The sequence below is a fragment of the Dama dama genome, chromosome 18 (assembly GCF_033118175.1).
Source record: "Dama dama isolate Ldn47 chromosome 18, ASM3311817v1, whole genome shotgun sequence".
In the NCBI taxonomy this organism is placed as follows: Eukaryota; Metazoa; Chordata; class Mammalia; order Artiodactyla; family Cervidae; genus Dama; species Dama dama.
This window is the reverse complement of record NC_083698.1, coordinates 84,954,969-84,969,919: the sequence shown is the minus strand read 5'-3', so window position 1 is coordinate 84,969,919 and position 14,951 is coordinate 84,954,969. Positions and strand designations below refer to the sequence as shown.

Below are 14,951 nucleotides of genomic sequence, written 5' to 3'. Positions count from 1 at the left end.
TTCACTATAAATACTGCGTTAGAGCTCTTGCCTTTAGGGGGAGACAACTGGGGACTAAAATAAGGGCCCTGTCCCCAGGAGCTTCCAACCTACCAAACCCGCCTAGGTTTGCGAAAGGCTTTTCATTGGTTACGGGATTTAGGAAACGTGTAGCACCTCCTCTCCTCCCTCTGTCTCCCGCCTGAGAGACTGCTCGAAATTGGCGGGAGACGCCCTAAGTGAATCGGCGGGAATTCGGGGCGCCGGGGTAGTACAGCCGCCACCCGCCCCGCCACGCGCTGGATCCTCTAGGTATTCCGGGAAACTTCCAGCGCATTTTAGGCCTAGACACCATCTCGTAATTCGTCCTCCAAAGGCCCGAGAACGAGCAGGGGGTTTGCCCTAGCGGTCGTGTGCGCATGCGTGGGAATGGGCTGCTGGCGTGCGTGTGACGTCACGAGCGCGCCCGTCCGAACTCTTCCTGGTTTCTCTTAAGAGAGTGGGTCAGTCAATTTCCAAGTAAGTTTGGAGATCTTGACGTGGTTGCCAGGTGAGTTGGGACCTGAACCGATATTATGAAGAGCCTGGTTTAGTTTAGGTCAACATTTGGAGGAGTTATTGCAGGGAAACTCTTCATACTTGTCTTTCTCGTGAGCTTAACTTGTGTTGAGCATCTTAGCATTGCATTTTGTGAGCAGCTGGCTTCAGTTAGTCCAGGTCTCCGCCCTCAAGACGGTCATCTGGCTTGGAGAAGCTTGGTGCGCACACACTAAAACTAAATATAGATACTAGTGCGTGTCCCAGGCAATAAGTTTGGGGAAAAAAAGAACCTGAAAATGCGCAAGTTAACAGCAGTTCAATAGTTTCTTTAGACTGCGTAGGGGCTGGAGGGAGGAGGCAACCGATATATTTTGGAGTCATAAACTTTTGGGGCACAGTTTGTCTACACAATGTTACAACTGCCAAAGGGATTTAAAAACAAGCGAAAAACATTTCAACCTCCTTTCCCTTCCTCAATAGTTTGTACACTTTAAAGCACAGTGGTAAAGGCAGTTGTTAGGGCACTTTTCACAGATCCTAAAACTAAATTGTACAAGTAGTTCTTAAAATGCAAGACTAATAGAAAATGGTTAAGTTTGAATGCCTTAGGAGGATGTGTGTATTGATCCTCGTAATAGGATTACGGAATAATTCACCGGTCCTTCTCCCCCAACAAGTGATGACTAACTAGAAAGGAAAAGCAAACGTAAGTCAAAGACGCTTCAAGCAAATTATTTACTGTATTTTGGATAAAATAATGGTTTTTGTGTTTTCAGCAGTAAGTTATCAACTTCTCTAACTGAATTTGCTTTCCATCACACTATGAAGCAGATCTGATATGCCACTTGAATTAATAAAAGAAGTCAACGGAGTGCCTGAAGTTGATCTGCTAAATAAATTACACAAAGTCGATATCAGATCCCTACAGCCAGGTTGTGATTATGACAAGAAATATATCCAGGTAAGAATTGACGCAACTCAGAATAGTTATCATTTGTTTTCAGAAGTTGGATTGTCTAGTGCTTTGGTGTGTTCTTTATTTGAACTTATCCTGATGTGAGTAACTGAACTTCTTGGATGCACAGGTCAATAGTTTTTTATCAAATTAGGGAAATTATTGACTAATGTTTCTTGGAATTTTTTTTTCTTGCTTATTTTTACTCTTTTCTTTTTCTGGATGTCACTTACATGTATGTTTGCATGTTGATTTCTTTGATATTGTCCTTCTGGTCTGTCAGGTACTGTTTGTCTTTCTTCAGTACTGTTTTTGTTTTGTGTTTTGGCTGAGGATTTTCAGACTGTGGAATTTCTATTGATTTTGTCTTTAAGTTCCTGAACTTTTTGGGGGGTTATATCCAATATTTGTTATGCATATTTAGTGAATTTTAAAATTTCAGTTATTGTGTATTTAATTTTGGGTCAAAGTTAAGAGTGATGGGAAGCAGGTAAACGGCTTACTGACAAAATGTGTCATATAGTGAAAGAGAAATGATGTAACTTTTCAGTTTTACCCCATAATCAATATTCTCCATGTAGACATTTATCTTTCATTTTTTTTGTTTTCCATTTTCCTGATATTTCCAGTCATATGAAGTAAAGTTCTGTGTATTACAGCTGGTCTTCTCTACTTCATTGTATTTAAATTCCTAATCAAATGTTTTTTAGTATTTGCAAACTCACTTCACGTTTGGTTGATTAGGATGATGCTTCTTGCATACTTCTGTTTATTAATAAAATGCTTTGATTAATTTTCTTTCTGATGGATCATTAATTTTAATTATTACTATGCTGTACCTAACGTCATCATTCTTCTCTTATTTTGTGTGTTTGATATAGAAGAACTTAAGTGAAATATTTAAAAAATTCTAGCATTTTTATTAGTTATTAAGATAAGCCCTTTTAGATATAAATGAAATGTCAGTTTGAATTCTTACATTCCTTTTTCTAACCTGCACATGTCTGCAGGTATCTCAAGAAACATTTACGTTTCTTGAATTTTATTAAATGCATTTTACTATGAAATTCACTGTATTTTAGTATATATAGGTCTGTGAGTTTTGACAGATGTATAAAAACGTGTAACTGCAACCATAATCAAGCTGTAGAACAGGCTTTCACTCCCCCCAAATTTTATAGTCAGCTGCTACCTTAATTTCAATCCATGGCAACCACTTTTGACCAGTTTTCTCAGGTTATACAGTATTTTTTGCCTTTCAAGAATGCCATGTAAAGTGAATCATACAGTATGTAGAGTTGGACATGACTGAGTAGAGTAGGACATGACTGAGCAACTGAACTGAACTTTTTAATTATAGTTGATGTACAATATTATATGTTACACGTATCAGCGTGTAGCCTTTTGATTATGGCTTCTTTTCACTCCTCACAATTCTTCAGGTTGTTATGTTTATCAATAGTATTACATTTTATTGATTGCTGGAATTCCACCACAGTCTGTTTATAACATTCCCCATTGTAGCAGTACTTGGATTCTTTCCAGTATTTTGTAATGATGAATAAAGAAGCCTTAAAATTTTATTCTAATTTTTACTTATGTTATTACAGTCTCTTGAATTTATGTGTAACTATTTTTTTTCTCACTTCAGGGAAAACTCTCACTTATCTCTTCTTTAATTTGTGGTGAAAACAGAAGAGCTATTTTAAAGATTGGACTTCAAGGTAAATGACAAGACCATTTCTGCTTAACTTTTTGAAATGGGTAACTTTATGTATACATACACACATAACCACAAAAATCATTTTTAGTATGAAACTCTATAGAGTGAAAAGTTATTGTTTTACTCCAGCATCAAATATATGGAATGAAAAGTTACTCTTTTCCTCTCTAAATCTTTTTCTTCAAAGTCTGTCCACTCCTCACTCCCCCATGGCTTCCATTTTACTTCAGATTCCTTTAATGTCCTATCCAGATATTACAATAGCTAACTTATCTCCCTATTTCTAGTTTCATTAATGTGACCCAAACAGCACATTGTAAGATAATGCTATTTTCAGCATGTTATTTCTTTCCTAGGTGTTACATAAGCTAATTCTTCTCCCTAAATAATCTTGGTAAGAGTTAAATAATCTTGGTAAGAGTTTAGAATACTTAGAGACCAAAGTAAATCTCATCTGAAGTCTGAAATTAGTTAAATGAATGAAGAATGGTCTACAGCAGGAAATGGGAAATAAACTTTGAAGTATATTTCCAAAACTATTGGAAACCATATACATAACAGACATTGTTCTAGGTACAGGGAATATAGCAATGACCAAAACAAGGTTCTTGCATTCATGGAGTTTACATTGTAGGGGAATAAGTAAATTCAGCAAATAATTGTACAAAGTAATAATTGACAGAAATTTAGTTTGAAGAAAAATAGAGCAGGATGTGGTGGTGTGCCTGATGTATTATCCTTTTATATATTCCTAGGTTTGATTTGCTAATGTTTTGTTAAGAATTTTTGCATTTAAATTTATTAAAAATATGGTAGGAATCTGTCTTTTCCTATAGTGATTTTGATTGATTTTGATGTTGGGGTAATGCTGTCCTTAGTAAACAGTTGTTTATGGCCCCTCCTTTCCTATTTTCTGGAAGACTTTACCTGGAATTGTTTATTTCTTCCTTAAATGTTTATAGAATTCACTGGTGAAACCACTTGTACCTGGAGATTTTTTCATTCAGTTCAGTTCATTTCAGTCGCTCAGTCGTGTCCAACTCTTTGCGACCCCATGAATTGTAGCACGTCAGGCCTCCCTGTCCATCACCAACTCCTGGAGTCTACCCAAACCCATGTCCATCGAGTCGGTGATGCCATCCAACCATCTCATCCTCTGTTGTCCTCTTCATCTCCCACCTCCAATCCTTCCCAGCATTAGTGTCTTTTCCAGTGAGTCAACTCTTCGCATGAGGCGGCCATTAGAGTTTCAGCTTCAACATCAGTCTTTCCAGTGAACACCCAGGACTGATCTTCTTAGGAAGATTTAATTCTAACTTCAGTCCCTGTAATTGACATAGGGCTATTGAAATCAAATATTGAAATCAAATATTGGATTTATTTGTAATTCTTTAAATATTGTTTGTCTTCATTTTGGAATACTACAAATTCTCTTGGAATCAATTTGATTAACTTTGTTAGGATGGGTCTAGAGCAGCGTTTATGTGGGGACTAATTTGTCCTGATAACTAAGGAAGTGCCCTTCTGACAAGTTTACCATGTGCTTTGTGTATGAGGATTCCACTCTGGAGCCAGAACAGTTCACAGCACTGTGTGAGTCTCAGAATTATTCTGCCTCTTTCTTTCAAGTGGTTCTGATTCCTTTTTGGGATTCTTTCCTCCCGTGCTTTTGGAGATCAGTACTCAGCCAAGACCCAAAGGCACTCATCTCCAGAGCACTTGTCTATGCTGCTGTCTTCCTTTCAGCAACATGTTGCACAAATTCTCTCCACTTTGCTGTCCTCAAATCTGAACTCTTCTGAATTCAGTGAGGCTGTTGGGCTTTCTTTAGATTTTACCTCCATTTTCTGTTGCCTAGAATCTCCAGGAAATAAATTAGGGCTCTGGCTTTGCTTTCCTTCTCAAAGAGAATAGTTGCCTGCACTTCCTGTTGTCCAGTGTCTGAAAACTGTTGTTTATATATATATATATATATATATATATATAGTTGTTGTTTTTGTTAGTTTTCTAGTTTCTTTAAGGACAGAACAAATCCAGTTCCCATTACTCTGTCATGGCCAGAAATAGACATCTGACAGGGCATTTACTGTATTAAAGAAGTAAGTTATATCTTGATTAGAAGCCATTGTATTTTTGTGTTTAAGAACATTAGTGTTTTAATTTATGTATCTACTTATTTTGAGGAATTAGATGACAGAAGTAAACAAAAGGAGGTAATAGGCAGATGTGTGATCGTTTTTTCTTTGCTGGTGATAAAGTAGCAGATTGAAGAATATAAGTTACACTGCAAGTTTTGGAAAGATGTTTCATATACTTCATAGATATGTGAAAGTCTGATGTGAGGGCAGTTGGAGTAATTGTTTGAAACCTGATATTAACGAGACCTCCCTCAGATGATACAGTAATTGAATCTTAGCATTTGGCTTTGCTTCAGTGGTTCTAGGAGGTGACCTCTGGAAAACAAAGATTATGGAGAGTCTTCTCCAAAGCCTAGAATTTCCAAATGAGATTTCTCATAGCATATCTGTTTCTTCTTTTCCAAATAGTTCTTATTGTCAAAATCACAAAAAGTTCAGTTTTTATACACACACTGCTCTTCTACTCTTCAGTGAATGGGTGCTGCAGAGAACTCACTTGTCGAGATTAAAACTTAAAGTTCTAATAATTATATATTACCAGAAGTTCAGTAAAAATAAAGCATTTGGAGAGTGATGTTATACATGATAAAAATTGAATTGTTTTTATTTTTTATATTTATAATTTATATATACTAATTTCTATTTATATATATAATTGATATATTTATATATTAAAATATAATATAATATATATTATATTATAATATATATAATATAATTAAATATAAATATATATTTATTATATTAATATAAAAATAAATATAGATAAATAATATAAATAATATATATTTATTTATAATTTATACTAATTTATATTTGTATATAATAATTTATATATATTTATATATATTATTTATATTTATATATATAATTCATATATATTTATATATTAGTATATATAATTATACTAATTTATATATTATTTATATTTATATAATTTATATATATAATTTATATATATATAATTATATATACTAATTTATATATAAATTCTTATTCAGTATCTTATTCAGTTCTTTTGATTGTAACCATGGGAAAATAAATTGAAAGTGATTGTTATGTGATGTTAATGTGGTATTTACAGAAATTTGTAAAACATAGTTGAAACTAGTTATAATTTTGGTTTTAATGCCTAATAGCATTCTGTACATTATTTTTGCGATTCTTAAGGTGATAGAGTAAACTAAAAGTGAATTATAAGCATTTTAATTACTCTTCTTCATAATTTTATTTTGAAGTAACTATGGGTTTTAGAATTTAGTTGTCAGCAATTTTTTTGTGTCTATAAAGCTGTATCTGATGTGTTTTTCTGTGTGTTTCTCTATAGAACAAGATAATTCGAGTTCAGAGATCAGCAAGATCAATATATTATTTTTTGGAAGCTTAGCAAAGGACTGTGCCAAAGTTTTCTATGAAGGGGTAAAATCATTTTATATTACTTTATCTCTTTAGAAATAGAATTATTGATCATGCTATATGTATCGTACAAGCCATTTTTTAGAAGTTCATTATAGATTTGCAGATGGATGAAAAATTAAACTTAAAAAGCAACATCCTTAAAATTGAACACTCCAAAGAGATTAGTGAAACTTAGCATTGACAGAAAAAGGGACAATTTTTCCTCTCACTGAAGTTTAATTTTTAGTATTCAATAGACTGTCTTAAAGATAGGTACATTTTCTCTTACTTAAAAATAATCCTTACTAACTAAAAAATAATATGGGCTATATGTCTATATGAGTATGTCTATAATATTTTCTGTAATTATTATAAAATAAATGCCAGCTAAAATCCCCAACAAGATGATACCAAACCAAACCCATCAGCATATTAAAAGTAGAGTAAACACCATGACCAAAGGTATTTATCCTAGAAATTGTGTTTGGTTCAACGTAAGAAAATCACTGTATTACATTGTATTACATTGTAATAGCATCACCAACTAGATGGATATGAATTTGGGCAAACTCCAGGACATAGTGGGGGACAGAGAAGCCTGAGTGCTGCAGTCCATGGGGTCTCAGGATTGGACACATTTAGCAACTGAAAAGCAACAAAATACGTCTCATTAATAATAGAACAGAGGGATAAAAAGCACTGCTACTCAGCATTGCACTAGAACTTCTAGTCAGAGCAATCAAATAAGAAAGAAAAGAAAGACATCTAATCTGTAAAGAAGAAATAAAAATATCTCTCTTCTCAGAGTAGGAAGTCTTCTCAGAGTAGGAAGTCAAGACATACCTGGGATAACAGGCAAGTTTGGCTTTGGAGTGCAAAATGAAGTGGGGCAAAGGTTAACAAGAGTTTGGCCAAGAGAACGCACTGGTCATAGAAAACACCCTCTTCCAACACACGAGAGACAACTCTACACGTGGACATCACCAGATGGTTAATGACTGCAATCAGATTGATTATATTCTTTGCAGCTGAAGATGGAGAAGCTCTATACAGTCAGTGAAAGCAAGACTGGGAGCTGACTGTGGCTCAGATCGTGAACTCCTTATTTGAAAATTCAGACTTAAATTGAAGAAAGTAGGCCATTCAGGTATGATCTAAATCACATCCCTTATGATTAAACAGTGAAAGTGACAAATAGATTCAAGGGATTAGACCTGATAGAGTGCCTGAAGAAATTTGGACAGAGGGTCTTAACATTGTACAGGAGGTGATGACCAAAACCATTCCCAAGAAAAAGAAATTGAAAAAAGGCTAAACGGTTATCTGAGCAGGCCTTACAAATAGCTGAGAAAAGAAGAGAAGTGAAAGGAAAAGGAGAAAAGGAAAGATATACCTATTTGAATGCAGAGTTCCAAAGAATAGCCAAGAGAAATAAGAAAGCCTTCTTAAGTGAACAATGCAAAGAAATAGAGGAAAACAATAGAAACCGGAAGACTAGATCAGTTTTCATTCCAATCCCAAAAAGGGGCAATGCCCATGAATGTTCAAACTACTGCACAATTGCACTCATTTCATATGTTGTCAAAGTAATGTTCAAAATCCTTCAAGCTACGCTTTAACAGTAAGTACGTGAACAAAGAACTTTCAAATGTTCAAGCTGGATTTAGAAAAGGCTGAGGAACCAGAGATCAAATTGCTGACATGCATTGGATCATAGAAAAAGCAAGGATATTCCAGAAAAACATCTGCTTCATTGACTGTGCTAAAGCCTTTGATTGTGTGGATCACGACAAACTGGAAAATTCTTAAAGAGAGGAGAAAACCAGGTCACTTTACCTGCCTCCTGAGAAATCTTTATGCTGGTCAAGAATCAACAGTTAGAACCAGAAGTTGAACAACAAACTGGTTCCAAATTGGGAAAGGAGTATGTCAAGGCTGTATATTGTCACTCTGCTTATTTAACTTCTATTACATCATGTGAAATGCTGGGCTGGATGAAGCACAAGCTGGAATCAAGATTACCAGGAGAAATACCGGTAACCTCAGGTATGAAGATGACACCACCCTAACGGCAGAAAGTGAAGAGGAACTAAAGAGCATTTTGATGGAGGTGAAAGAGGAGAGTGAAAAAGCTGGATTAAAACTAAATATTCAAAAAATGAAGACCGTGACATCTGGTCTCATCATTTCATGGCAAATAGATGGGGAAACAATGGAAACAGTGACAGACTTTATTTTCTTGGGCTTGAAAATTACTGCAGACAGCAACTGCAGCAATGAAATTAAAAAAGATGCTTGCTCCTTGGAAGAAAAGCTATGACAAACCTATACAGTGTATTAAAAAACAGAGACATCACTTTGCTGACTAAGGTCCATATAATCAAAGCTATGGTTTTTCATTAGTCATGTACGGATGTGAGAGTTGGACCATAAAGAAGGCTGAGCACTGAAGAATTGATGGTTTTAAACTGTGGTGCTGAAGAAGACTCTTGAGAGTCCCTTGAACAGCAAGGAGATCAAACCAATCAATCCTATAGGAAATCAACCCTGAATATTTGTTGCAAGGATTGATGCTGGAGCTTCAGTACTTCAGCTACCTGACGTGAAGAGCTGACTGATTAGAAAAGACCCTGATGCTGGGAAAGATTGAGGGCAAGAGAAGAGGGTGATAGAGGATAAGGTGGTTGATAGCATCCTTGACTCAGTGAACATGAGTTTGAGCAAACTCAGGGAGAAAGTGAAGGATAAGGAAACCTGGTGTGCTGCAGTCTATGGGTTTGCAGAGTCAGAAATGACCGAGCGACTGAACAACAAGTCTTCTCAGATGACCTGATCCAATATATATAGAATCTTTAAAAATCCAAAAAAAAAAAAAAGCTGAGAGGGCTAATATATGAATTTAGCAGTGTTGCAGGGTGTAAGATAGACACAGCAAAAACAGTTGTACCATCCAATAGATCTGTTTGCTATGCTGGCAATGTTCTAGATCTGTGTTGTCAGTATGGTAGCTACTTGTCTTATTTGGCCAATGAGTACTTAAAATATGGCTCGAGGAACTGAATTTTAAACTTTGTATCATTTTAATTAAATAGCCACATATGGTTAGTTTTTACTGTATTGGACAGTACATCTACAGAACTTAACCACTCTCTGGTGTATAATACAGATTTTTTTTCTTCGTGTGTATTAAAATGATTTAAAATTGTGTTTTAATAAGAATCATATGACATCTTTGATGTTAATTAGTGATCCTCTGGATATTTGCAATACCAGTTTTGGCAATTAACTAATATTGAAGCATATAGCTATAAAACTTATTGAGTCATTGATAAGTCTCCAGATAAATTGTTTAGTATTAGCAAGTACTTCTAAAGTGATGCTACAGAAATATTAGACATATGGTTGATTTATGGTTGTTACTAACAAGTAAATGATATGGGGAAAAACAATGGTTTCTGCAAAACGACAAAGTCAGATGAGATTGTCTGTACTCTGTCTCTTTTTTCATTTACATTCATTTAGGTTCAGTAAACATTTATTAAGGGCTGACATTTTGCTTGACTTTGTGCTAGGCTCTAGAGAAACCAAAATGAATAAGACACAGTGCTTGACCTTATGGTGTCCACTATCTCTAGTCTATTGGAAATCATTTAATGGTGGTGACTATAATAGAACTGGAGTAGCAACCTCAATAAACTGAATCTGCCTGGAGGATTTGGGGAAAAACATCAAACAGTAGGCACAAACTTTTTAGTGGAACATTTTATCTGTTAGTCTTTAAAATTTTTTATTGTGAAAACTTTCAAACATATGTATAAGTGGTAAGAGTTGTATAATAACTGTCCATATTCTGAAAATCTAACTTCAGTAGTAATCAATACTTAGGCTCTTATTTCAGCCATTTCATCTACTCATTTTACCGCCACAGATTATTTTGAGGCAAATAGCAGGAGTTATATAATTTAAACCCTAAAAATTTCAGTATATAAAAGAGAAAGCATCCTAAAATTATGTATATATGTATATGTATGTATGTGTTTATGTATATACACAAATGAATATATACACAATATAATTACACTACTGAAGTGTTAACATCAGCTTTTATAAATCATGACATCATCAGTGCAGTCATGTGTACACACGCACTCATATCTATGTATATTTTTCTTTTCCTATGTGTTTGTATACATGCATAAGCACAATTTCATCATTATGCCTATAATAATTTGTGTATATATATATGTATATACATATATATATAAAGCCTGTTCCAGTTTCCCTGATTATCTCCCAGATTATTTTTCAATTTATATTCTTCTACCAGGAAGAGATTTAAGGTAGAGGAATCAGTGAGAGATTAACAGAAATTCAGAAACTGTAAAGACCAAAACTAATAAGGCACTTGTTGACTTGACATAGAATTGATTAGTTGTATATATGTGTGTGTTTGGAGACTGACGTGAGAAGACATTGCTACGATTTGTGTCAGAGAATGTTTTGCGTATGTTCTCTTCTGGGATTGTTTTGCTAAGTTTCTGTGAAGAGATGGTAAATCAGTTAACTTTTTTCTTTAATTTTTAATTTGAACAAAGAAAAGAATTAATGTAGTGATTTATTTTTTCCTCAGTGAACAGCTGTTATTAAATCAGTGGTCTATCTTGAAATCTTACTTTAAAACTTGAGGAAAGCAAATAGTTGCCATGCAGTTCATGTTCTAAAACTCCTAGGATAGTTCATTAGGCTTTCTCTCACAATAGTAACCAGAGTAATTTTTGATGCAATTTTAAAAGTTTTGATTGTGATATAGTTTTAACATAGTTGGTATGGCACTGTGAAGTTCTAGAGGCAAGTATACTAAAAAAAAAAGTACTACCCGACAGCCTTATCAGGAAAGTGGACTAAGAAATAAAAGTTTATGAAGCTAGTGTATCACACACACAATCAAATCTGCTTGAGGCTGTTTAGGTAGGGTAAAAATCAGTATCTCTGTATAGCTATTTTAGTGAGGCACTTCTGTGAGTGGCTCCAGTAGCCGTCTGTTATTACTGTTATTCCTTATGATTATTCTTGCCCTTAAAGGCATGACTTTTATTTCAGCTTTGTTTAAATAATTAATATTTATGATGACAGTTCTGAATTACTAAGAATCCAGTGTTTCATAAGACTCCAGATCATGTCTTTTTTTTTTTTTTTTTTTTTTTATTAGTTGGAGGCTAATTACTTCACAACATTTCAGTGGGTTTTGTCATACATTGATATGAATCAGCCATGGATTTACACGTCTTCCCCATCCCAATCCCCGCTCCCACCTCCCTCTCCACCCGATTCCTCTCGAAACATCCCACCCTCGCCTTCTCCCACAGAGTTCAAAAGTCTGTTCTGTATTTCTGTGTCTCTTTTTCTGTTTTGCATATAGGGTTATCGTTACCATCTTTCTAAATTCCATATATATGTGTTAGTATGCTGTAATGTTCTTTGTCTTTCTGGCTTACTTCACTCTGTATAAGGGGCTCCAGCTTCATCCATCTCATTAGGACTGGTTCAAATGAATTCTTTTTAATGGCTGAGTAATATTCCATGGTGTATATGTACCACAGCTTCCTTATCCATTCATCTGCTGATGGGCATCTAGGTTGCTTCCATGTCCTGGTTATTATAAACAGTGCTGCGATGAACATTGGGGTGCACGTGTCTCTTTCAGATCTGGTTTCCTCAGTGTGTATGCCCAGAAGTGGGATTGCTGGGTCATATGGCAGTTCTATTTCCAGTTTTTTAAGAAATCTCCACACTGTTTTCCATAGCGGCTGTACTAGTTTGCATTCCCACCAACAGTGTAAGAGGGTTCCCTTTTCTCCACACCCTCTCCAGCATTTATTGCTTGTAGACTTTTGGATAGCAGCCATCCTGACTGGCGTGTAATGGTACCTCATTGTGGTTTTGATTTGCATTTCTCTAATAATGAGTGATGTTGAGCATCTTTTCATGTGTTTGTTAGCCATCTGTATGTCTTCTTTGGAGAAATGTCTGTTTAGTTCTTTGGCCCATTTTTTGATTGGGTCACTTATTTTTCTGGAATTGAGCTGCAGGAGTTGCTTGTATATTTTTGAGATTAATCCTTTGTTTCTTCATTTGCTATTATTTTCTCCCAATCTGAGGGCTGTCTTTTCACCATGCTTATAGTTTCCTTTGTAGTGCAAAAGCTTTTAAGTTTCATTAGGTCCCATTTGTTTAGTTTTGCTTTTATTTCCAATATTCTGGGAGGTGGGTCATAGAGGATCTTGCTGTGATTTATGTCGGAGAGTGTTTTGCCTATGTTCTCCTCTAGGAGTTTTATAGTTTCTGGTCTTACATTTAGATCTTTAATCCATTTTGAGTTTATTTTTGTGTATGGTGTTAGAAAGTGTTCTAGTTTCATTCTTTTACAAGTGGTTGACCAGTTTTCCCAGCACCACTTGTTAAAGAGGTTGTCTTTTTTCCATTGTATATCCTTGCCTCCTTTGTCGAAGATAAGGTGTCCATAGGTTCGTGGATTTATCTCTGGGCTTTCTATTCTGTTCCATTGATCTATATTTCTGTCTTTGTGCCAGTACCATACTGTCTTGATGACTGTGGCTTTGTAGTAGAGATCACTGATGAACATAGATGCAAAAATCCTTAACAAAATTCTAGCAAACAGAATCCAACAACATATTAAAAAAAATCATACACCACAACCAAGTGGGCTTTATCCAAGGAATGCAAGGATTCTTCAATATCCGCAAATCAATCAATGTAATACACCACATTAACAAATTGAAAGATAAAAACCATATGATTATCTCAATAGATGCAGAGAAAGCCTTTGACAAAATTCAACACTCATTTATGATTAAAACTCTCCAAAAAGCAGGAATAGAAGGAACATACCTCAACATAATAAAAGCTATATATGACAAACCCACAGCAAGCATCACCCTCAATGGTGAAAAATTGAAAGCATTTCCCCTGAAATCAGGAACAAGACAAGGATGCCCACTCTCACCACTACTATTCAACATAGTGTTGGAAGTTTTGGCCACAGCAATCAGAGCAGAAAAAGAAGTAAAAGGAATCCAGATAGGAAAAGAAGAAGTGAAACTCTCACTGTTTGCAGATGACATGATCCTCTACATAGAAAACCCTAAAGACTCTACCAGAAAATTACTAGAGCTAATCAATGAATATAGTAAAGTTGCAGGATATAAGATCATGTCTTTTTTTTAAGAAAGATATTCTTCAGAAATACTGATGAGAGGAAGGGAGAGAGGGGAATGAAAGTGAGAATACTTAGTAGGTGTTTAACAGGGAAAGTTTCACTCCCATCACTTACTCCCATTATTAGATAATACCACTGCTATGCCATTTTTCTGGTATCCTTCCAGTGTTATATATGTATGTATGTATGTATACTTACATATGTATGCATATATATATGTATATGTAAACTCATATATGTGTGTTATCAAATGATGTCATACTATCCATGTTTTGTAAATTGCTTTATTTCACAACATATCTTGTACATCTTAGAGAAGTGTTTTAGAAATAAATACATGGTATTGAATATTAAGGATCTGTTTGCTTATATTTTAAATACATTTTAATCTTTATCCTTAAAATTCTTGTGTTTATTCTTATTTGAAAAGCAATATAAAAAGTTTGTAATAAAATGAATTAGCATGTATGCATTCTGTGAAACATATGTGGTATATTAGATATTAGTATTTTTCCTAACTGATATGAAAGGTGTTTTCTGCTATTGAAATATATTTTAAGTAGGTATTCACTAAAATAGGATAAAACTACACAACTAATTAGTACTTGTCTGGTAACAGGATATTGATAATGGTAAGTCAGTGTTTCTCCTTTTAAAATATAATGGTGAGAAGACTGAGTTCACAATTTAAATTCTTTCTGCATTTAAAGTCATGAATGCTAATCATCCGAGAGGTCTAATTAGGCTATTTTTTAGAGTTTTTAGTGTCAAGGGTAAAGATTGTTGCAAATCAAAGGTAAAACTTTTTGCATAAAAGGATGAACTTTATTTGTACTTCAGTTCTTATACCATTTTTCGTCACTTGTTTTCTTAAGCTTGGCTCTGTGTTTAAGTACAGCAGTCCTAAAACATCTTTGCTAGATTAGTGCACATTTTGTGAGAATATGAATGCTCTGATTGAAACTCCATTCATCTGAGGCT

The 14,951-nt window shown here is 34.7% G+C and overlaps 1 protein-coding gene across 8 annotated transcripts in view; it reads left to right on the top strand.

The window, feature by feature from the left end:
* Positions 1-403: 403 nt before the first annotated feature.
* The window catches only part of POT1 (protection of telomeres 1), a 92,191-nt gene continuing 77,643 nt past the window's right edge, over positions 404-14,951 (top strand). Inside the window, exons 1-5 of one of the 8 annotated variants that reach the window (XM_061165717.1) lie at positions 431-529; positions 1,197-1,225; positions 1,351-1,480; positions 3,126-3,198; positions 6,663-6,754. In XM_061165717.1, the coding sequence (XP_061021700.1) occupies positions 1,358-1,480; positions 3,126-3,198; positions 6,663-6,754 (288 nt within the window). In that variant the 5' untranslated portion in view covers positions 431-529; positions 1,197-1,225; positions 1,351-1,357. Of the gene's footprint in view, positions 530-1,157; positions 1,226-1,347; positions 1,481-3,125; positions 3,199-6,662; positions 6,755-14,951 lie in introns of those variants that run through there. The other 7 variants (XM_061165724.1, XM_061165720.1, XM_061165722.1 and 4 more) reach the window with 7 other exon arrangements.